This window comes from Malaclemys terrapin, chromosome 2 (assembly GCF_027887155.1).
Source record: "Malaclemys terrapin pileata isolate rMalTer1 chromosome 2, rMalTer1.hap1, whole genome shotgun sequence".
NCBI classification, from domain to species: Eukaryota; Metazoa; Chordata; order Testudines; family Emydidae; genus Malaclemys; species Malaclemys terrapin.
This window is the reverse complement of record NC_071506.1, coordinates 269,416,747-269,440,937: the sequence shown is the minus strand read 5'-3', so window position 1 is coordinate 269,440,937 and position 24,191 is coordinate 269,416,747. Positions and strand designations below refer to the sequence as shown.

Sequence of the window (24,191 nt, the reverse complement as noted above, 5' to 3'; positions counted from 1 at the left end):
AGCATTTGCTTTTGTAAATCTGCCAAAGGGGAAAAACTTTCTTCAGGGTACTTATGCTGAACTGTTGAGTCTTGATAATATAGTGAAAAACATTTCAAATCAATCAAAGCTGATGAAGCAGCTTAATCTACTTAGTGCATTTAGCTGGAAGGTTGTAGGCTGATATATAGATTACTATAACATGAAAGGCTAGATTAAGCATGGTTTTTATAAAGCTAAAATAAACATGTCTAGTGTTTTCGTATAGTCTGATATAACTTTTTTCTGCCATGCTGCTTACATGTCTAATGTAAAAATGAAGTTATAGCATAGAAGAAAGAAAACAGATCCATGGAGTCATTCCAGGTATCTATGTTGGATGCCCTTTGAGAGTCCTGGGGCTGTAAACAAGCTATGTATATAAATGAGTGTATAACCTGTCACTATAGAATGGTGTAGTTTGTTATGCATGACCACTGTCAGTTTGTGTGTGTGTTAGAAACAGTGAAATTTAAAGATAATTTTTAAAATAAAGAGAGGCATGATTGAAAGTGTTTTCTGTGAAATGGAGTGCTGTTTTGACAAAAGCATTGTACACTTCCATAAAAAATGTAGTGAATTTTAGAATGCATTGCACTCATGCATTTTGTTATAACACACTCTGACAGCCAAACCTAATATTCTCACCCACATTGTTATTAATGTCTCTTCATAACTGTCAAAATTCTGAACACCTGAACATATTGTCCAGAGGTCTTGGTAAGTCAGAGGACGGAGGGTCATGAGACCTAGACTCTGTTCTTGGCTCAGATTACCCGTGTGACCTTGGAAAAGTCACAGCCTCCTTGAACCTCTGTTTCCTCACTTGAAAATAAAGAGGTAAAAATATTTCACAATCTCACATGTTGTGAGGCTAAAAAATACTTAATTGTTCTGAAGTGCTGAGATACTGTGTTGCTAAGAACCATAGAAAGGCCTATGAATAAATACATGCCTACACAATACTGCAGTGCCTATAATGAACAGTTTGTGGTGTGTAAGTACTGTCGTTCAGGCCCAGTATACAAAGCACCAGAGAAGTTACACTGAATAAAAAGAAGTTTATCATAAAATCACTACCTTACCTTCTTTAGCCAGTTATAACCACAGTGTTCTCTAGAAGTTGGAGTCACTTTGTGCTGCTAGATGTGTTGCCTCCTACTGCTTGGAGAACATGAGGGGGTTTAAAAGAGACAAGGTAATGTACCAACTTCTGTTGGTGGAAGGGACAAGCTTTCAAGCTTCATAAAGCTCTTCCTCAGGCCACTTTAAAACATGAACTTCATTCATTTGTTGGCCATTTTCTGCAAGAGTGGAGGCACGGACTTTATTTAGGCTCTTATCTAGGTCTACCCTGTTTATATACCATCAAACTGAGCACTTCCTTTTTGTTTTTTGTGTACATTTCCTTGGATATAAAAAGTAGCCCCTCACAAAGTGACAGAAGCTGCTTTGTGAGTTGATATATAAGGCAGCGTGACAGAGTATACCCGGCCTTTGCGGCTCCACACAGGAAGCCCTGCAGTTCTACTATATCCAGACCCAGGAAAGGAGGTTGTCCAAGCCTTCTTAAGGAGGCAGCCAATCAGAGCCCAACAGGCTCAGATAAAAGGAGCTGTGGGACCTTAGCAGTTCAATTCCTGGTGGGGACCAGAAAGGCGAGGAAGTGTGCTCCTCTCTGGGCCAACAGATCTTGAGGGCCAACCAGGGTGTTTCTGGCTGCATTTGCTTAAGCCTGGTTTGCAGGGAGAGAGGACTAAATTACCTTAGCCCTGAGGTAAGGATGAAGATAAATGGGGCCAAATAGGAGGAGGCCCAGGGAACTCTCAGCAATGAACTGAAATCAAGCGGTGCATAGCTGCTATTTATATGGTGCCAGCCACAGGTAAAGTGGCGTAAACCCCAGGTAGGAGACAGGCCTTATTTTGGAGACAGAATAAAGGGCCAAATTTAAAGGGCTGAAGACACTAGTGAGGGCAAATAGGCTGTTATTTTTTGGCCTCTTTAATATCCTGGAAGGGATTCATTTGAACTTTGTGACGCAGCCAGAGGCCCAAGCCATGAAAGACCCACTAAGGTCAGCTGGCAGCCTGCAGGTGGCACCAGGGACCAGATGAGGTCTATGGTACCACACACAACCACTAGGAGGTGCTCAAGAGGTGAGTGCTGCCCATTACATGCAGACTATGTGATTTTTATGGACCTTGTTTTCCATCTGGAAAAAAATAGATGTTGAGTTTCTTCCCCATCTGGTGTGGCTGTCAAAGGGGATGATCAAGCAGGAAGTTGACCTGCGAGTCTGTCATCCAGAAACTGACATCCTCAAGTAGACAGATTTGTGTTGCCTCAACTTTAAAGCTAGCCCTGATTTTCTGGTTACAACACCATGCTGTTGGTGTTTGTCCCAATTGTGAGAAAGGGACCACCATATCTGCGGCACTGGGCAGCAACAGCATCTTAAATATCAATCTCTTACAGACTTTTATGCAATAAAAGATATTTGTATCCACAATTTACAATTGAACCTCTGTTCTTTTGTTGAGCTTCACACAAAGCAAGTGTTGTTATATTTTATTTTTGTCTAGCAGGGTAGAGAGCAAAAAAAAAAAAAGAAATGAAAAGAGATTATTTTACTCAGCAGTGACCTTTACATAGCCTCATAATCCACAGTTTGTCTGCATCGAATGTTATTGCTAGATACTGTAATGTGTCTTTGCAGTGACACCTGGTGGGAGAGGCCAGGATGTCATCCTCATTAAGACTAAATATCTTATAACCGTACAAAAATTTGCTGCAAGGTGTTGTAAAATAGCCCCAATGTCTGCCCTCAGATACTTCTATGCAATTCCCCCTGAACTTGTGGCAACTGCATATACACAGCTGCTGGCAGAATCTTGCCCGTGTAATTATGCACCCTTTCCTGACTTTAAGAAGACAATGCAGGATGTAATTATGAAAAGTCTTCCTCCGTAATTTAATCAACACCTTGCAAAAATTAGAGTATATTAAATCCTGTATTGTTATATTAGAGGTGCAGTGCTTCACAGTATCTGCCAAGTTATATAGTGTTTACTTTGAGGAGCATCTTTTATGCTTTTCACATTTTAAGTACCTGAAGTAGATATATTTCCCTTCTTAGTATAGACTGGTGTCAAATGAAGTATTAATACAGGAGGCTTGTAAGGTCTTGACATTGACAGCATGATAGATACAAGAACGTTATTAGAGTCTGCTGAAAATATTATCTTCATTTGTCTGTTTCTATAATGTTTAACATTATACTATTAGAACCGTGAGTCCCTCTTACCTGAAACTGAGAACTTTCACAGTCTGTTTATGCTTGAAGTTGAAGAAGAGTCAAGCACGACGACAGCTATAAGTGAATTACTCTTAAATTCCTGCTAGGTGTCGCCTGAGAAAGAAAACGGACATTGTAATGTTTCACACTAAAAGGTAAACCATAGCCAATAAATAGTAACCACACAGTGTGATGGGGCAGATGAAGGAAGAAGAATTAGCCTGAGTCCTCTCTGATGAATTATTCTCCAAAGGAGTGTCTGTCAAAAGTGTGTGAACCTTAAGGGCTCCAGAGACAAGGAGAACACAGCCCCTGTGGGAATATCAAATGGAGCAAGATAATCCATTTTGAGAATTCATGCTAAGAGTCATTGGTTCCACAAGGGCAATAAATGGCAAGATTTTTGAATACCTTAATTTCTTTACTCACCCAGAGCACTCTTCACCATGGGAGATGTAGAAATTCCACAGATCTTCCTCTAGCATAAGGAGGCAACCATGACACTGGGCCCTTTGAGTTTGTGCTTGAAGGTACCCCCAGTATGCCACAGAGTATGCGTCACACCTGGAAATCACCAGATTGCAAGAGATTTGATACTTAATGAACAGGGATGTTTTGTCATGCTGTCTTAATAATGTCAATTTAGTTCCAGGGGAGTTGCAAAGAATTCAGCCCATACTGTTTTATAGCCGGTTATTGAGTGGCTGACTGTTGGGGTATGGCCGAGGGCCTACATTTTCCATCTTTCTCTATGGCAGCAAAAATATAGCACTGCTGGAATGATATTCTCGGAAAGCTTAAATACAAAGTTTCCCCATGTTGTATGGAGGCATTATTCAGGCATTGTCAGATACATACCCATCATTAGGTTTGTCTCTACAGCAGCAATTTAGCACTTGGGGCAGATTACTCACATTTACTAGGACCCTACTCATCAGTTGAATTACTTGTAGGGTAAGGTACTAGTGAATGTGAAAGAGGATGGCTGTAACAACAAAGCTTGGTCCACACTGGGGCGGGGAATCGATCTAGGAAACGCAACTTCAGCTATGAGAATAGCGTAGCTGAAGTCGACGTTTCCTAGCTCAAACTGAGTTTACTTACTGCGGGTCCACGCGGCGCAGGCAAGCTCCCCCGTCGACAGCGCTTCCTCCTCTCAGCGAGCAGGAGTTCCGCAGTCGACGGGGGAGCGCTTCTGGGATCGATTTATCGCGTCCAGATGAGACGTGATAAATCGATCCCAGAAGATCGATCTCTACCCGCCAAATCAGGTGGGTAGTGTGGACCTAGCCCAAGTGGGAATGGCAGATTAGTTCTCACCTCAAGCACAGGTTTGAGGTGGGTGCCTCCTACTGTAAAGAATTCTGTTTCAGGGAAGATTGATCAGATTTGGGACAATCTTTCCAAAGTATCATGCACCGTACTATTATTGGAGGGAAAAGGCAACTCAGTCTTCACAAATCAAATTTCATCCAGTCATGCAATCAAAGGTTCTTGATGCATCGGAAGTTCCTTGTTCAATTTGATGCATGGGGTAAACTTCAGTTGTCAAGGTGAGTTATGCATTATAGATTGCATCAGATAGATGGACCGGCTCCTTGTCGTTCTCAGCTGGTTAAAGCCAGTGAAGGCTGTTTGGGCCATTTACCAGTCCAGACTGTGAATGCCTGCATGGAAAACAGAAAGCCCCTGAAGAATTTTAAACATGCTATTACCTGGTCCTTCCTCAAAAAATAGCACTGGGCAGCAACAGCCTTACCAACTTCATTTTTTTTTGGTGGGTGGGAGAGGCAGGTGAATGTAATCAAAGTATTTTTGTACAAAAAAAATTAGACCTGCAAATGCTTGCTTTCAGGGGAGGGGCATTTTTGAGGGGGAGGAGTAGGGGAATAGGGGTGAAAGGGGTTTGGGCTGCATCCAGGGGAGGGGGGATAAATGGGGGTGCGTGGTGTGGGAGGTCAGAGGCATTGGTGGCTCATGGGAGGGACATTGGGAAGGAAACCTGGGGGGAGTGGCATAGGGGCTGGAGGCGCCTCTCAGTCCCACATTCTCCCCTTCTGTGTGAGCCAGTATCTGGGACCCCTCTAGGGGAGTCTGAGCAACACTCTCTGTTTCCCCTCATGTGAGCTGGGATATGGGGATGCCTTGCCTCTCTTGGGGTTTCTGAGCCCTGCTCCTGGCCCCTCTGTGTGTGTGACAGGATCTGGGGGACATATGGGGATCAGACCCCCTCTCCATGCCCCCCCTCCTGTGAGTCACATTCTTTACTCCCTCATGTGAGCTAGGATCTGGGCCCCAGGGGGCATCTGAATTGTGTATGTTGTGTCAGTAGCAAGGTACTAGGATCTTCTTGCCATGGGTATTGTCAGTAGTGAGGTGGAATGTGAGAGCAGTCTGTGGATTTAGCAGTGGGTGCAGAAAGTTTAGATTTAGGTGGCATGTTCAAGTGTGAAGGGGTTGTAAAAGGGTATGAAGTGGTTGTTAAAGTCCAGAAGTGGTATCTGTTGAGCGAGTAGGCTCAGTTTTAGAGCTTAGGGCAGGTGCAGGTAGCGCCTGTCCATTACGGTGAAAAGGCCGAGTCGGAGTGTGTGTGTTATGGGTGTATTTGGTTAAGGTTGCGTGGCCATTTACCTGACCTCTGTATTTCCTGGGTTTCAGAAGTTTGAGTTTTGCTAAACTCAGTGTTCTGGAAGGGCAAGAGCTGTCACTGTCTTAACGCTGCGTTAATGAAGTTTTTGCCATTTAATTATCGGAATGGTTTGCAGTCTTGGGATTTTATTGGTTTCTGCTCTGTCTCTGGACATTGCAAGAACAGCGTTAGCCAGGAATGATGTCCTTCGTCTTTGACTGACCAAAAGATTGTGGTCATTGCTCTTGGGTACAAGCCTTCGCAGGTTAATCTATGCCTTTGTCATCTTAAAGTGGGACTAATGCAAAAACTCTACCATTGAATACCCTCCAAGTCTACTCTGAGTTTGTGACTATCCACTTGTGAGGCAGATTAAACCAAGATCATCTTACGCTTCTACAGCATACATTCTGCTGGATACCGGTTCACTCCGGGATGAAATTAAAGGTCACAACTTAAATGGGCTGAACTCCAGCTGTCTCAGAGACTGCCTTCCACTGTCCCCAGTTATGACAGCTAATTTGGAGGCTGTGTTTTGGCTAGATTCCTCTTGAGTGCAGCTCAAGGGAATGAGGGCAGGTTGTTGTCGGGGGCAGACCCTCCTGCCTGGAATTCTGTCCCTCCAGAAAGAGTCTGTATCTCAGCCTGGCTGCATTCAAGGTGAGATTTAAAATGAATCTTTCCAATTGGGCTCTCTTAGTCAATCGTCTAGATGTTACCCTCCTTCTTGAGTCTCTTCAAGGAAAATGAGTCAGCTACTGCAGAAAGGCACGGAGTAGGTGCTCTTCATTCTCATGGTATTTGGCTCGTCATAAATGGTTTATACTGTGCCTAGGTATCACAGTGATAGGAGCTTTGTAAATATTTGCAGCAATAATAGAAATAGTATCAGCATATACTGCTGCTGCTATCCAGAAGTGCCAGTATTTTGATGTTTTGAAGCAAACATAGCATTGACTGCTTTAGTTGCTGCAATTTAAGAGTCTGTTTAGCTGTTTGATTAAGCAGGTCACTGAACTTGTTATGGATATCCCGGGCATTAAAATAGGATGTATCATGTCACATACAAGAGGCTGAATTCTTCCTAGATACATCAGTTTAAATCTAGAGTAACTCCACTGACTTCAGTGGATTTACTGTGGATTTACAGTGGTGTAACAGACACAGAATTTAACCCCCAAACCCTGATCGAGTCTCTTCTCCTTTGCAGTAGTATTACATTGCAACTTTAGTAGACTTAGCTCCTGGTTTACACCAGGGTAAAGGAGAATCAAACACATCGTGTTTGCAAATAATTAACCTGAGAAGATAACCATAGAATATCAGGGTTGGAAGGGACCTCAGGACATCATCTACTCCAACCCCTTGCTCAAAGCAGGACAAATCCCCAGAAAGATTTTTATCCCAGTTCCCTAAATGGCCCCCTCAAGGATTGAACTCACAACCCTGGGTTTAGCAGGCCACTGCTCAAACCACTGAGCTATCCCTCCCCCCCTTATGATGCTTAAGTTAATTAAAAATATTCCCCAATATATGGTATTTAGATTAATCTCTGAAAGGTGAAAAATATACCTCCATGTAGGTATTTGAAGTTAGTTAACATCTCAGACAGTAAGAGAAGAATATTCCTGAAAAATGTAATGTTTAATGTTGCACAATATGACTATTTTGTGTTTCAGTTTGATTTTAATCTGTTTCTAATGTCACTTGTATTAGCCCCAGGTTGAATACAATACTCGACATTTCTGATGATGCTTTTATTTTTGATTCAAGAAATAATATACTAGCACATTTAAATATTACCAGCTAGATTTACTGGCTGTCATACTGGTCTAAGTCTGGAGTAACTCCATTGAAGTCAGTAGATTTCCTCTGGATTTACATCAGTGTAACTACAACAGAATTTTGTTCAAGTATAATGTTTATGCTCTCCATTCACTATAGCCATAGCTGCACAGGCTATGTTTTATACGTAGACATTATTCCTAGAAAAAGATGTATGACTGTTACATGCCACCTTGTGGTAAACTCACAGAATTTTAGGAGTTTCATTTTTTCCCCCTGAATTGTCAAATATTTGATCTGAAGATGCTTGTAATAAAGCAGAATAACAACAATTGTATCCAGACTGGACCAGAAATTTGTTCATGTTTTAAAAATACATGTGTGACACTATAAACATACAACATTTACATTGAAAAATGCTTTCAACTTATGATTTTTTTCTGCATATTGATTTTTTTAACAAACTTTGATCCAAATCCCTCTGCAGGAGTTTGTGGGTGAAATATGCATTTGTCATGTTAGCTATCGAATAAATAAAATTAAGGCATTTCTATGTATAGAAAACTATTTCAGGTTATTTTAGAAGGTGTTATGGCTTCCTCTCTGCAATTAGACTCATGACAGCTCAGAGGATTACAAACAGAGGGTAAAAGTAAAAATGAATGTATCCAAATTAAAACAGGTGAAGGCTACATGTGAGAGTAGGAAAATTTTGCTGAGGAGGGTGAATTTCACCAGAGAATTGACCTCCTCATTTCTACTGTAAAGTTTGTAAAATCAAAAAAGCATCCAGAAATTATGATTGAAGTTGGAAAAAAAAATCTATCAGCCCTAGGTTATGGAATTTGGACACACTATCCTTGCTACCAAAAAACAACAACGTAGAGCTTAACGAGCTACATCTTGAAGTCCCCAATATCAAGCTAAAACATTCACAGGTCACAAAGTTTCTGTGAGTGGAAAGCCAGAGGTGGCAGTGACCTGTGAAATGTAAAAGACAAAGTTACTATTGTATGTCATCTTTGGATGCCATCAGGTGTGGTCCTACAAAGTTGAAATTGACTCTTTCCTCCTGCTACGCTAAACTCCTAAACTTCCAACCATACTCTACTGTACTCTAAAATACAGAACAGTAGAGGCATTGAGATGACTGAGAAGTTTGGATGTTAGAGAGAATGTATATTATTCAAAGTGATCTGTACCAAAAACCACATGGAATTATTTGTTTCTATAGTGACTATAAAGTGACATTAACCAGGAGATGGAGGTGACTCAGTACCCTTTACCTACAACCAGCAGAACTGTTCAGGGTACATGGATTGAAGCAGGCCCTTTCGCTGACACACCAGCAATAAATAACAGATAAAGCATCCAGAGATTATGTCCCCATCAATGCTCAATTAGGTTTATATTGCCATAAGTAACTACCATATGGCATAGCTTCCACACCAGCTGTTTTCCAGTCATCAGTGGATATTAGTCTACAAAGGACACTTGAGCAAAGTTATGTCAATGTTTGACAGTGATTAGAAAAAAGGAGAGAACTAACACATTTCAGAGGCTGTCTTAAAACATGTAGATTAGTATCCAATATAAGGGGCCAGATGTGGTCTGACTGCACTGTAACACTCTGGGGACACCGAGTAGCTGTGAATCCATTTTAACTGGCTGGTTACACTGGGTGTATGGTTGTTTTGTGTCACAAGATTGGTAACTGGAATGTAGTCCAAAAAGTCCACAGCCGTATTTTTCAACTCACAAACCCACCATCCATCAAGTTGCATTTGCTGTGAATGCTGAGGGAATCCATCCCGCACTATCACCAGTGGAAGCTGATGTAAAAGGTTCTGCCCTAAAATACGTGTAAAAGCTGCAGCCATTGCTTGGACATTTTAAATTACCACTGAAATATATTTTTACTGCATCCACAATGGTAAACCTCTGAACAGTCTGAAATCTGAAAGGAGTTTTCACACACCAGCTTTTATTGTCCACTGATGTGGAGCCAGCGCAGCAGCTCCCAGAGTCAAGTGACATTGATGATTGTTAAGCCAATGCTGAAATGTCCAGCAGGAGGCCACTAGAGCCAAGGAAGAAACCTCCTGTCCCCATACCCACCATCTAGGGTGACCAGATGTCCCGATTTTACAGGGACAGTCCCGATTTTGGGGACTTTTTCTTATATAGGCTCCTATGACCTCTCGCCCCATGTCCTAATTTTTTACACTTGCTGTCTGGTCACCCTACCGCCACCAGAGCCGACCTGATGCCCTGCTTTGGAGGTATTGCTATGACTCTGCTTGGACGTGGAATGGGGGCTATGCTGCCACTCTTGCCACATGTCCTCTCTCTGCGGGGTGGCCCCAGGGCCCCATATAGAGTGTGAGTAGGGCCCAGGTTCTTTTAATCCAGCCCTGCAGTGTGAGGTCTTAGTGCACTGTGACCAGTTGCGCTTCCTGCTCATTCAGTCTGGTTCTCTCTCATGCTGACCAGCTTGGAGATCACTCTCTCCTCATTTCAGCAAAATTATGCACAGACTAAACAAGAGGTTTTAGCATTTTTTTTTTTTTTTTGTAATAAGGCTGGAAAATTAGCGTACATTCATCTCTGATCACAAACCATTTTAGGACTAAAAAATAAAAGATATTCTAGTTCTAGCTGCATTGAGATGCTAATGATGAGAAGTCTAAATGATGGTCCATTTGAATGATATCAGATAGCCCTTCAACACAAAATGCTGCTCTCTTTTTACCGTTGGACGATTCTGTGGCATACTGTTATGCATCAGGCACAAAACGACGTCTAGCTCTACATTGTTTTGGTCTAGTAGAGTGCAGTGCTGCTGACAGTGCCACTCTATGCTTGTGTAAATGCAGTTAGCCATAATGAATGCAGCTACATCCACCAAATGATTTCCTCTTGCCCTGTGCTCCTAGGCCTAAGTAAGATAAATATGCAACAGGTGCAGCTAAAGCTCTAGCATGCATGATATATCACTGTTCTGTTAGCAGCAGCATATTTCCGTCAGTGTGATATTCATGCCTGGGAGTAAATGTGTCAGAGGAGAAAATGGACACAAAGTTCATGAGTTATGGTCCTGTTTATATTTCCAGCCCAGGGCAAAAGTGTGTAGTATGATCAAATGCTACTGCAGCTTTGTTTGACATGTATACATTCAGCAGGGTATTAAAAGCTCACTACAGCGTAACAACTTCATCACATCTCAGACCATATTTCTATTCACAAAATGCACTGTGCAGAAGACAGTGCTGGGTTTTTTTCTTATTATTCTAATTAAGTTCCTTGTTCAGTGTTAGAAGAAAGTGGCTCCTTCTGCCATTATTTTTTTACTGTAATCATGTTAGAGGATGGGGCCCAGAACTCCGGGCCAGACAGAAGGGCTCAGAGAAATAGAGTCCTGGACACAGAGCAGGGGACAGGTCATGGAGACCTCAGTCCAAGGCAGGGGAAGGGGAAAGGAACCTCAGCGATTACCTAAAGAGAGGCAGAGTCTTGGTTTTTGAGCCCAAAGGGTTGCAACTGTGTTTATACCAGGGAATATGAATTAAGCCAGCACAGCCTGAAAAGTGGGAGAGGCTGGGCAGAAGGTGGCATAGACATTGTGGCTGGTGAGCACACTGATTCACTTGCACCGCATGACACCTTCCATTGGTGGAGCTTCAGTGTGAATTAAAGCTTTCCACCACCTCAGTGGAAACCCTGAGGGAGGACAGAGGGGGGAGCTGTACCTGCCCTCCCACTCCCCAAGCACAGGAGGTTAGCTAGCACAGAGAGGTGCAACTGACATCAACGGGGTAAACTGAGAGCTTCCCTACAACACTGACCTGTAACAAATGAGCACCCTCCTCCCACCAGCTTTACTGAATCTGGCCCTGAGTGTTCTTGAAATGGTCCTGCAGACATTACGCCTTGAATTGGATTGCCATAGTTGAATATAACCAATTAAGCCTTAAATTTGTGCTGTAGGAGCAGAAAAAAAGTGGGTTTAGGCTAAGCATAGTTAGGATTTTAATTTCAGTCTGAGAAGTGTCAGCAGTTTCCCAGAAAGTGAGGGTTAAGTGATACGTTAGTATATCAGTGCCATTTTGTAACTGGAATTTTACTTTTAAATACACACAGCAATCATAGTAATTAAAGACAGGGCAGGTTTACTCCTTGCAGTTGTTTGCTAATGTTTTGTCCAGTCTACCTTTAAATCTCCTATGCAACAGGTTTTCTACCACATTCCTTTCCACTCCTCTCTTTATCATTTTCACTCTGTGCCTGTGCCTTTCTCTTTTGTGCTTCAGGCCTTGCTCTTTTCATGAGTCATTTTAAAACTATTTTGAAATAATGGAAATTAGTTTTAAAAATATTATATTACAGAGAATAAAGGAGAAAAGGATTGAAAGGAAGGAGTTAACACAGAGAGACAAAAGAATGCATTGAGCAAATAAAAATAATTCCAAAGTCGTCATCTCAATTTTGGGTTTAGTTGCAGGTTTGGGGAACTTGTAATATTGCATTAACTGAAAGGGAAAAGCTACTACATAATAGTGTTTAGTGTTCTTTGAAATGAAATATAGTTTATTTGAAAAAAGAAACCCATTATATTTTAGTAAATTTCTAGAGGAAATGGAAAGCAACCACCTAAAAGATTCTAATGGCCACCTGCTAGGATAATGATGATTCTGGATAAGAGGTAATGAAACAGGAAATCAGAAATGTAACTTGTCCCCTTATCCATTAACAGAAAGATGGAAGTTATACTGCCACCTTGTGGTAGAAATATTGCAAGTTAGGAAACAGCACTTTGATGCTTTGCTTTAAGCAGCAATTATTTGACATAAACATTTCAAATGATTATAATTCTGAGTGATTATGTTGGAAAAATCTAACATGTAAATAACATCACCCTGATTAGAAATGGGAAGTAGTACAAGGAAAAAGCTCAGTTTGCTTATTGATTAGTATAGGCTTTTTACCCTGATTTTAGTTCAAATCTCTACCTCTATTAAATATTCAGGGGGAGAGGAGAGTGAGCAGAGTGTGGAGAAGAATAAATAAATTGTTCTCTGTTTTAAAATGAGGACATTTACAGGCCTTCATGAATGCAAAAATCCATCATCATGTTGTTTGTCTTTTGCAATTGTTTCCAAGCTTCTCCATGAATTTTGATTTTCTCAGATACTGCATGTAGTTCTGGGACACATTCCAACTCTATCACATTTAGAAACAGAGCCTCTGAAGCATCAGCAAAAAAAAAAGAAACCTGGAAAATTCTCTGCTTAAGAAATAATTATGCTCATATATAGTGTGTTCTAAATTTTCTTTTTGTTACTAAGAATATTAGTATTAAGAAGAGGATTTGGGTTTCCTAAGTATTTGTGTGAGCCTGTGCTTTTCCTCCAATTTTAGTTCATAATCCCTTGTGCTATTACAACTGGTTGCTGTGGAATTTATTGTGATGTCAGACATTTATGATTTCAGAACTTGAACCTGATGAGCTCTTAGCAATCCTCTTTTCATACCAATTTTGTATCAGATTATTGCTGACTTCTGTGCTAGCGTGTGTAGGCAGGGAGGACAAAATGAACCTCTCCACTGGCACCTTCCTGAAAAAGGGACTGGCCCCAGTTGTTCACTATCTAGCTTCCCACGTGTGTTCACTAACCCAAAGAGGGCATGGAGGAGATGGAGCAATGGTGGGGTGTTTCAGTGCTGCAGTGCTTAGTAGAGTTAGGGTAGCCACCTGGTGACAGCGAAAGAAAGAAATCTTTCCTGAAGTGAATTTTCTGGAAATCATTACATTTATTGCATTTATTTTGATTTTTCCAGCCTCTGTCTCAGGCTCTAACCACATCTCATTACTCAGAACAAAACATACAGTACATATTTTTTTAAATGTGTTTGATTATTGGACTGTCCCATGTTAACATGGTGATTATTAGTCTGATTTTATAGCACACGGCAGCATGCTAGGCACCACGAAATACAGAAAGGGAGACAGGATGCATGCCCCAAATAGCTTAAAAGCTACTTTAGACATTTGATGGCCGAGATTCTGTGCCATGCCTCTAATAGACTGGGCACATTTTCCATAAAATAAGATGCAGGAGACATATTTGGGGAAAAGTAGGTAAAGTAGTTATCTTCCATAATTTGAATGTGCTGAAGTTGAAAAAAATGTTTCCCGAGCTGAATTTTGAATATTGTGCCTTCTAAACTTGGGTTCAAAATTTAAGTAAATTTTGAAAATTAACATATTTCTATGGGTTTTATTCCACTACAAACAGTTACTATATATCCTGCACATTGTTTAGCCAAGCATAGTTTAACAGTTCCTACACATGCCAACAGACCCATTGCACTGACAGGCCCCAGTGCATGCCAGTGTCGCATTTCTGTAGCTATCCCATTGGGATATGCACCTTTTGAAACATCCACAGGCAGGGGCGCTGGAACGATTTGTGTAGTGGGGGCGCTGAGAGCCGTTGAGCCAAACTGTAAACCTTGTATATGATCGAAAACCCTTCAAGCCAGGGATGCAGCAGCAACCCCAGCACCCCTAGCTCCAGCACCTATCTCCACTGGTAACAATTCCTGCGCAGCTTTCAGGGATTGGCTCCAGGAACATTAGCTTGGGTACCAGTTCTCCACTGAGTTTGGTACAATTTATATTCTCTGATGAGGGTAGTGTGGGATTGTTGCAATTTGCCTGCATCCATGGCTTGAAAGTGAGTTATTTGGATACAATAGTGCAACACATCACTTGTTAGGGGCAGTGCCTCTGGTGATCAAATGGTTGGAGAACAATACCACCTATGCCTTGTTGCAGCTCTCCTCAGCAGGCAAATTGTACATGTTGCAGATGAACTTTCTGCTGAAATGATTGTTTCAGTCTATCAATCATCTTCCCCGCGTTTCTTAGAAGTCCATGTTTCTTCATGAATGTTGTCCAAGAAGTTTTCTTGCTGTGCCCAGCAATATGGGAAACAGTATCACAGCCTGTCAGTGCATGGAAGAAGAATATTGTTTCTATGTCTGCTTGATAAACAGGCAGAAGCTTCCCTCGAATAGCATGAACAGGATTTTTTTTTTTATGTTCCAGCCTTCATCTACAACTTGTTTCAAGGCATTTTGTCATAGTGTGCCACTAACAGAAGAAGATTATCAGTATCTTGTGCTGACACAATGACACAGTCATTATGTGTATGCATGCAGTGCAATACAATCCTGGTGTCTGCCTCTTCATAGTCAGCTTGCAACTGAATTATGTCCAGGGTTGGGTTTGATGATTTAACCATAGTGTCTTCTTTGAACCTCTGGATATGACAATGGTTTTGTGTTGTGGAACACTATCTAGGAGTTCTTGAGAGAAGAAGCAAGCCAGACCTGGCTTATTTTTGGGATGGGCCAAGAAGTCTGGCCATCTGTTAGGAAGTGGAATAGATCTGTCCTCAGTGATTTTTCTGAATTGACCTAGAAGCTTTGGAGTGCTTCTGTCGCATAATTCCTCTAATAGAATCCCATCGTAACCTATCAAAAGTTACATCAATCCTGTTGAAATGCTGTCCAGAATGAAGAACTGACTTAACAAAAATGTTTGCAAGGTCACCAAAGGTTGTATATTGAAGAGGTTTTCCCAGTGCCATTACAAGTGCTTGGCCATCCATCAGCACAGAGGATGTACTAGTAAGTGTTATCTCAGGAGAACAAAGGATGTGTCTGGTTAAAACATCTATCATAACAGACTTACTTCCAACTCTAAGACACTTGTACTTCAGCAAGAGCAAATGGAATGCAATATTTTATGCCGACCCATTGTCCTTCCCGCATAATAGGCACTAATGATGCGCAGTCGTATGAGATGATCAGCCTTTATTGTGACTTTCTTTTTTCTTTTCTTTTCTTTTCTTTTCTTTTCTTTTCTTTTCTTTTCTTTTCTTTTCTTTTTTTCCCCCCAACTGCATAGTGGGAGGAAAACGTCAAAGTCCATGTCTTTTTCTGTGGATCACAGAATTTGCTATGCGGGCTTCCCTCCTTCAGCATCATGAACCTTTCCTGACAGGGTCGGCTCTGGCTTTTTTGCCGCCCCAGGCAAAAAAGCCTCCCGCCGCCGCCCCCTCCGCCCCCCCCCCCCACGGGGAGCACGGCAGGGGAGGGAGGCGAGCCCACCGCAGCTCCACTCTCCCCGGCGGCCAGAGCGCCAGGAGGAGGGCGGAGAGCCCGGCCGGGGCTCCGCTCTCCCCGGCAGCCAGAGCGCCGGGAGGAGGACGGAGAGCCTGGCCGGGGCTCCACTCTCCCCGGTGGCCAGACCGCTGGGAGGAGGGCGGAGAGCCCGGCCGGCTCTCTGCTCTCCCCGGTGGCCAGAGAGCCCAGCCGGGGCTCCACTCTCCCCGGCGGCCAGAACACCGGGAGGAGGGTGGCGAGCCCAGTCGCGGCCCCACTCTTGGGCCAGAGCGCTGCACCGCGCCATGCCGCCCCCCTCCAGGTGCCGCCCCAAGCACATGCTTGGTGGGCTGGTGCCTGGAGCCAGCCCTGTTTCCTGAACAAAGCTATTCAGTTGCTCCTGGACAAATACTTTTTGTCATCAGCAGAGCTTCCTGAATTGTTTCTGTAGCCAAATCCTTCACTGCAATGTTTTGTAGTATGTTGGAGGATGGCTCACTAGTGAATAATTTGAATCTTTGAAGGGTCATTAACATTTTATTTTCATCAACATGATCACACTGCTTTCATGCTGGTATGGATTCATTGCATGTCATTAGGTCAGCAAGTTCAAGACTGAATAATTATCTGGTTTGGGCTGCAATTTGGGCATGTAGATTATACAAGAGAGCCCATAAGCTGAGGCTGTTCTTGTGAACCACTCTTGGGAGTGAACTGGATCTACCTGATTGAATCTTTGGTTGGAATCTTTCACAACCCATTTACCCCTATAGAACTCTTCAATTACCCCCAGAGTGAGCTGGTTCATTTTTGCTAAGTACACAGATCCCTATTGAGCAGAATTTGTGTGGTCATATCAGTAAAAGAACAGAAGCATTCTTTTGAAGGCATGCAGATGAAGCTCCCAGATTCCATCCCGTGGAGCTCTGGTGAAGTGTAGGAGGATGCACACCGTATCCATGTACTGCCATCACTACTGGAAATTGGGATGGTTGTGTTGCTCAGCAAAGATGATGCCATCTGGTGACCAAAAGTTGCTGATGACAGAATAGACGCTAGTTCATTGTGATCTTCCGCAGCATCAGATTTTGCACAGTCCAGGAGTTTTTCTTTGAGTTTCTTGTCATTTAGCTATAGATAGCTCAGAGGTACTGGTAATAACAGTTGCCTTGTTGCCTGTAGAGTGATCTTGTGAGCACAAGATAGCTTTTGCATCATTTTTACCAGCAATTACATGCTATATCATTCATCTACCTAAAATTCCACTTTCAGTCCACACACTTGACAATCCAGAATCTTGTGTATGCTTCCCCAGGGCTTTTAGGAAGTTCATCGATATGTGTAGACATCCTAAGTGTGGAATCAGGATATCTTTATATTCTTGTACTGGCCATTTTAGCTTCATCAGAGCAGGGAAGAATGTTTGATCAACAGTCAAGATTACATGTTTCTGTTGAAGATAATGTGTAACTTGTGCAAGTCTTTTCACGACAATATTCACTGTTTCAACTTCATGATCTGGGGACTGAATGAGAGGTAAGTAGCCCTATGTAGTTAATGGAGAGTTATTGTTACTGTGATTTTTATTAAAACTTGTCCTGCCAGATTTTGGATTTTCAAATTGATGTTTAAGTAAAAATGCCATATTTTTATGCTTTCAAAACTGACTGGCAATCATTTATGTGTCGATTAAACCATTGTGCCAAGACATCTTCATTGAGTTTTGGTTCTGCTTTACCTTATGTAATATGAGCAGGAAATAGGGTGACCAGATAGCAAATGTGAAAAATCAGGACTGGGCTGGGGGGTAATAAGAGCCCATATAAAAAAAAGCCCCAAATATTCGGACTGTCCCTATAAAATCAGGACATCTGGTCACCCTAGCAGGAAAGATGGTGTTCATTGCATCTGGAACATTCAAAGTAGCATGCTTTGTGGACTCAATGCCCTGCATATCAGATTAGATGTGGGTCCTCTCTGTCAGGCTGCGTACTGTATGGCATGAAACATCTTTTGCTCATCAAGTATACACTCGTTTATATCAATGTTCTCTGCAGTGTCCTTTTTTACTTGTTGTCAATAATGCATTGTTCATACGATACTGTTGAGGGATGCATCAGGTTCAAACTACCTCCATGTTTCGTCTGTGGAATACCTGATGATGATAATAAATATAATTAATAACTATCACATGAATATGAATAAATAACAAATATATAATAAATATTTACCAGTATCTCGCCTATGCCATGGCATTGGTATCCAAATCAAAACTCAACTCACTTACACTGTAAGCAAAACTCAGCTATTTTTGAAAGAGGCAAACTTACTGAAATAAACTATTTCATACTATGTGCATCAGACTTTGTGTAATGCATAGCAGTGCATTTAACTCTTTCACATATCAAAAATACCTGAAAAATAGTTAGTTTGCTTAATCTTAAATGTCGTCCTTACTGCAAAACCAACAAAATTCAAGTGCATGTCATCACATGACCCGAGGAATCTGAGAGTATAATCTTCAACAGAGATCTATCCCTGCGTTTCCCGAAAGCACAATAGTCCAAATTAAGAACTTATTCCATATTTAGTACCTTTCTTTTACTTCCTATTTATTTTTTAAGTTACAAATGGTAGCCATTTTTTTTTACTTAGCTTAAAAGTTCAAAGTTCAGCTTGATAAACATCATTTTCAGATTAAACACATTCTAATGATGAAAGAAAACATGTTTACCAAGTTTTCCCTGGAAAAGCTTTCTGTTTCATTAATACAGATTTATCTGGGAATTTGGCATACTCTATAATAGGCACAGGACAAACTTGCAGCCCTGGGGTCAGGTGGCTTTAAATCACATTTGCACCCTCCATGTTCCAAGCTCTTCCAGGGGCTATCCCCGGATGTAACTTAGACAGCCCTTGAGGCCTGTTTGAGTTACAGCAGTGTCCCAGACTGCCCAATGGTATGGGTCACAGTACTGTGGAGATTCCAGGCTGCTCTGCTTGCTACAACCCTGCCCCCACCCCCACCCATGACTGCAAGTGCCTTGTGCTAGAGTCAACAAGGGGATGCTCAGGAGGCAGCCTTACAGCTGACTTCCTCAGTGCCTACTCAAAGGGAATCCTCTCACAGCTGGATACGGGGCTTTCATGGCCCCTTTGCACTGTTCCTGCCCTTTTACCTAGCATACAGAGGTCAGAGCAGCAATGGGATTGTAGTAGGAAGGGCAAGGGCAACTTCAAGGAGATGACATGGTTACTGGGCAAAGGCTAGCGCACAGCATAAAGGAGCAGAGAGGGTTTTGTAAACCTGGCACACCACAACCTTCAGCTCTCAATCTATCAAACCAACTCTGTTCCAGTACCCACAAATAGATGTATTTAGTGGGCAACGGTGTATATGAATTAACTATCGACCACTGAAGTCACTGCTCAGAGAATCCCCATCAACAGAACTGGTGGAGAATACACTAAAAAAACGGTCGGGGGGATTTTTAAAAAAAAAATTGTATATTTTTTAAAATAAGTTTGCCAGAAAATTTCACTCAGCTCTGTTGCTGGTGAGAAAACCTGCAAAACTTGGACAAAAGGTTCATTGCTTTTTTGTTTTTGTTTACAAGTTGCATTTTCAATTGAAAACTTGAAATTTGGAAAATTTCTACCATCTCTATCTATCAGCCTTGTTCTCTGCATGGCAGAGACCTGCAGCCAGATCCAGAGATTGAATATCACTGGTGGAAACTCTGGTTTTAGGCCTCCACTGGTGGTAAATCCACTTGGAGCACAAGATGCTCACTGCTCATGTACGGTGCTTGGTGCCAGTTAGCACAATCCCTATAGTATACGAGGCCATCCCCAGAGAGGGAGAGGTCTGGTTGGTGGGGGTGCACTCATTCAGTGCCTCTCTTATGCAGCCTCTGCCAGAAGAAAGGTGTCCTTTGGATCCCTGACCAGTTCTGAAAACTATCCTCGTGGATAAATCTCTCCTCTGCCCCAGGAGGTGCAATTTGTACCTCCTTCTAGCTTTCAGGGCCCAGGGATGAATCTTGACCATACTCTAAATACTGGGCTCGCGTCAGTGCTTTTCTCCTCACATCTCCACTTTGATATTCATGCATTGTCTTCTCCTGGCTAAGCATGGATGTTTGAATAATATTCTCTAATATGCCTCCCATATACAGTGGGGAACTGGGCCAGATCCTCAGCTAGCGTAAATTGATCCAGCATTCGCAGAGATTATTTTTGACTAGCACAACTCTGGACCAACGTGATTGATCATAGAGAGGGATGGTTTGGCTTCTTTTCATAATAACTTCTTTGGGAAAACCTTAGGGCATGGCTACACTTGCAGATGTAGAGCGCTGTGAGTTAAACCAGCCCTCGGAGACTGCAGCCGGCAAAGCGCAGTTCACACTGTCAGCTGCAAGCGCACTGGCGTGGCCACATTTGCGGCACTTGCAGCAGCATTGGGAGCGGTGCATTATGGGCAGTTATCCCACAGAGTACCTCTTCCCATTCTGGCGCTGTGGCTTGTGGGAAGAGGGTGGGGGGTGCGGGGCATTCTGGGTCCTGTCCCAATGCCCCGTGATGCATCGCTTCGCATCCCAGCAATCCCTGTGCTTCCGTCCACATTTGGCGCCATCTTTCAACGGTCTTTGTACTGCATGTTCTGTCTTCCCTTTCAGTCTGCAGGAATGGAGCCCGAACTGCTGAGGAATATGCTGATGGGTCTCACCAGCACATCACAAATTACCGTCGAGTTACTCCTTAAGCTAAAAACTGACAGTGAGGAGTCTGAAGATGATGTCGACTCGCATAACGCATACGACACGAGATTGCTTGTGTCATTAACAGACATGCTCACCTCCATGGAATGCCACTTTTGGGCTCAGGAAACAAGCACTGAATGGTGGGATCACATCATCATCAAGTGTGGAATGACTAGCAGTGGCTGCAGAACTTTCAGATGAGAAAAACCACTTTCATGGGACTGTGATGACCTCGCCCACACCCTGCGGCGCAAGAACACGAGATTGAGAGCTGCCCTGCTGGTGGAGAAGCAGATAGCTATTGCAATCTTGAAGCTGGCATCTCCAGACAGTGGGAAAGTTGACCGTTGGAATCATGTTGATGCAAGTTTTCAGGGCCATTTAATCACATCCTGTTCAGAAGAACTGTTACTCTGGGTAACGTGCATGACATTGTGGCTGGCTTTGCACAAATGGGTTTCCCTAATTGCGGAGGGCGATAGATGGGACGCATATTCCAATTCTGGCACCAGCCCACCTAGTCTCCGAGTACGTTAACTGGGTATTTCTCTATGGTTCTCCAGGCGCTTGTGGATCACCATGGACGTTTCATTGACATTAACGCAGGCTGGTCTGGAAAGGTGCATGACGCACGCATCTTTCGGAACACAGGCCTGATCAGGAAGCTGCAAGCCGGGACTTTCTTCCCAGACCAGAAGATCACCGTAGGGGAAGTCAAAATGCCAATTGTGATCGTTGAAGACCCTTTAATGCTGTGGCTCATGAAACCCTACACAGGGAGCCTTGACAGCAGCAAGGAGCAGATCAACAACAGGCTGAGTCGGTGCAGAATGACTGTGGAGTGTGCTCTTGGCCGTTTAAAGGGCCACTGGCGCTGTCTGTATGGGAAGCTGGACCTGGCCGATGATGACAACATCCCCACAGTTTTATCCGTCTGCTGTACCCTCCATAACATTTGTGAAGGGAAGGGTGAAAATTTCACTCAGGCATGGACCTCAGAGGTTCAATACCTGGAGGCTGAATTTGAACAGCCAGAGAGCAGGGCTATTACAGGGGACCAGCGCGGGGCTGCAAGGATTAGGGATGCCTTGAGGGAGCAATTTGAGGCTGAAAGCCACCAGTAATGTCTGGTGCCCTGCACGGGAGTGAAGTGCAGTGGTTCCAATGTTAGTAAGAACCTGTGTTTGCTACGTATGATGCACTGACTTGCAGTGCCTGTTGCTTTCATGGGCTATGGTATCTTTTACTTAATGCAATAATAAAGAATGTTTTCAAAGCCAAAAAATTCATTTATTGAAAAGAAAATTCATTTATTGAAAAGAACAACTGCTTGGGAAACAGAAAGGGCGTGACACTTCTGTGCTGTGTGGGACAAGGGAAGGGGGTGGGGTAGGGAACAGCACAATCACAGATTTGCTTATGTCCTGTTATCATACTCAGCCTTCCTGTCTGGAGTGCTGTGCAATGAGTGCTGCACTTCAGGATGGCTATACTGCATGGTGATGGGGGGTTGAGTGCAGTAGGTAAGGGTCGTAGTTTGCAGGGCTGGATGGTGAAGCTACAGGTGTTGGAGGCAGCTGGTGGCAGCATGTCCTCTTTGCTTCTATGTGGCCACTTCCTGATTCTTTGGAGTCTTTTGGCCGTTGATAACAAGGATGGCTGGAATCTCAAGGTTGCATCTGTAAAGCCAAAATGCAACACTTAACAGAGGCAGCATTGTTCACCCCAGACAGAGCAATGATTCGGCCGTACTTAAAGACAAGCACAGTTTACACGATAGCAGAAATTACCTGTCCCAAAGCGAGCACAGATAACCCACAGGAGCCCCAAAATGGTGAGTAAGCACAGGGGCAAGGGGGACTGATTGTTTCATGTCAGTACTGTCCTCTGGGGTTCTGTGCCTTGGGGAGAGCCAACAGCTGCAGGGGGCCCCTATACTGAACACTGTCCCCACATTTTCCACAGGATGAGTTTGTCCTGGAAGATATCTCACTGCTGAGGGTGACCTGGGAAGCAAGGGATGGTCTCCTACTACAATGTGGCGTCCGCCCAGGCCCATATGCAGCTTGCCTGTGTGCAGCAATGGTCCCCCTGTCCCTCACGGCACAGTGGTGCGGACATGTTAGCCTTACTGCAACAAGGAGCACATTAGCTCTGCCAAGGAACCTGCGCAAGCGGATTGTCCAGCTTCTGCATGAGACTTTTGAAGAGATCACTGAGGCAGATTATCGCGATGTGAGAGAGCACATCAATGTTCTATTCCGCATCTAGGCATGCTTGCAGCCCTAACCCTCCTTGCCCCAAGAGCCTGCAGCAAAAAATTTTCCTTCCCAAAATAAAAGCCACTTACCGGGCACCTCCTCTGGTATTTGTCCTTCCCCAAGCACTGTCCATTGCGACTGGCTACCTTCCTCCTGGCTTGAAAACAGCTCCTGGCTGCATGCATCTTGGGATGCTGGGCTGTCTCCCTCCTCCTCAGGACCCTCGCTCCTGCTTTCCTTCTCCTCCTCCTCCTCCTACCTTGTTGAACTGGGCTCTGAAGTGTCCATGGTGGTCTTCGGAGTGAGGTGGGATCACCCCCAAGTATCGCGTCCAGCTCTTTGTAGAAATGGCAAGTTGTGGGGGGAGCACCCGAGCGGCTGTTTGCCTCGCAGGCTTTGCAGTAGGGATTCCGCAGCTCCTTCACTTTAACCCTGCACTGCAGTGCGTCCCAGTCATGGCCCCTTTCCATCATGTCCCTTGATATTTGCCTGAAGGTATCGTAATTCCTACGGCTGGAGCGCAGCTGGGAATGGACAGCTTCCTTCCCCCAAACACTGATGAGGTCCAGCACCTCGCCATTGCTCCATACTGGGGATCGCCTGGCGTGTGAAGGCATGGTCACCTGGAAAGATTCGCTGAGAGCACTCCACGCCTGGCTGAGCAAACAGGAAGGGGATTTTCAAAATTCCCAGAGAATTTAAAGGGCGAGTCTGACGGTTGGTCACCCGAGGGCAGGGCAGTAGAGTTCAAAGTGATGACCAGAGTGGCTAGAACAACCAGCCTGGCGCAGCAAGCGTTATGCTTCTCGTGGAAGTGGATTATCAGGAGCGCTCCAGCCGCGAAGTCCGGGTGCTCTATGGGCCTTGCCAGTGTGGACACATCATGAGTTAGGGCGCCCGGGACTGCTTTAATGTGCTCTAACTCACAAGTGTAGCCATGTCCTTACAGTGTGAAAAAATTGTGTGTAAGCCAGTGGGAACTGCAGGTGTTCAGCCCTCTGAAGATGAGGCTACTTTTATTTAGGAGCCTAAATATGAATTTTAGGTTCACAACTTCAGTTAATCAGTTTAAAACTTTTGGCCCATGTATCTTCCCAGTAAGCAGTTGAGCTTGGGAAGTCTGGCATTCATCAGGAAAGGCTCTCTTCTCTCAGTGCTTCAGTGAACGTCTGGGAGAATGCAATAAAGTATAGTAATCTTTCAAAGGAGAAAGGGGAGCTTCCAGTGGGTTATTCTGGCTCTGTTAGCATAGAGCACACAGT

General features: G+C 43.6%; 1 protein-coding gene across 7 annotated transcripts in view; it reads left to right on the top strand.

Annotated features, from left to right (window-relative positions):
* Positions 1-24,191, top strand: part of DPP6 (dipeptidyl peptidase like 6) — a 767,813-nt gene that overhangs the window by 634,783 nt on the left and 108,839 nt on the right. The window contains exon 9 of one of the 7 annotated variants that reach the window (XM_054021146.1): positions 302-533. The exons of the other annotated variants lie outside the window; for them this stretch is intronic. Coding sequence (XP_053877121.1) covers positions 302-312 — 11 coding nt within the window. The 3' untranslated portion in view covers positions 313-533. Of the gene's footprint in view, positions 1-301; positions 534-24,191 lie in introns of those variants that run through there. 7 annotated transcript variants of the gene reach the window in all.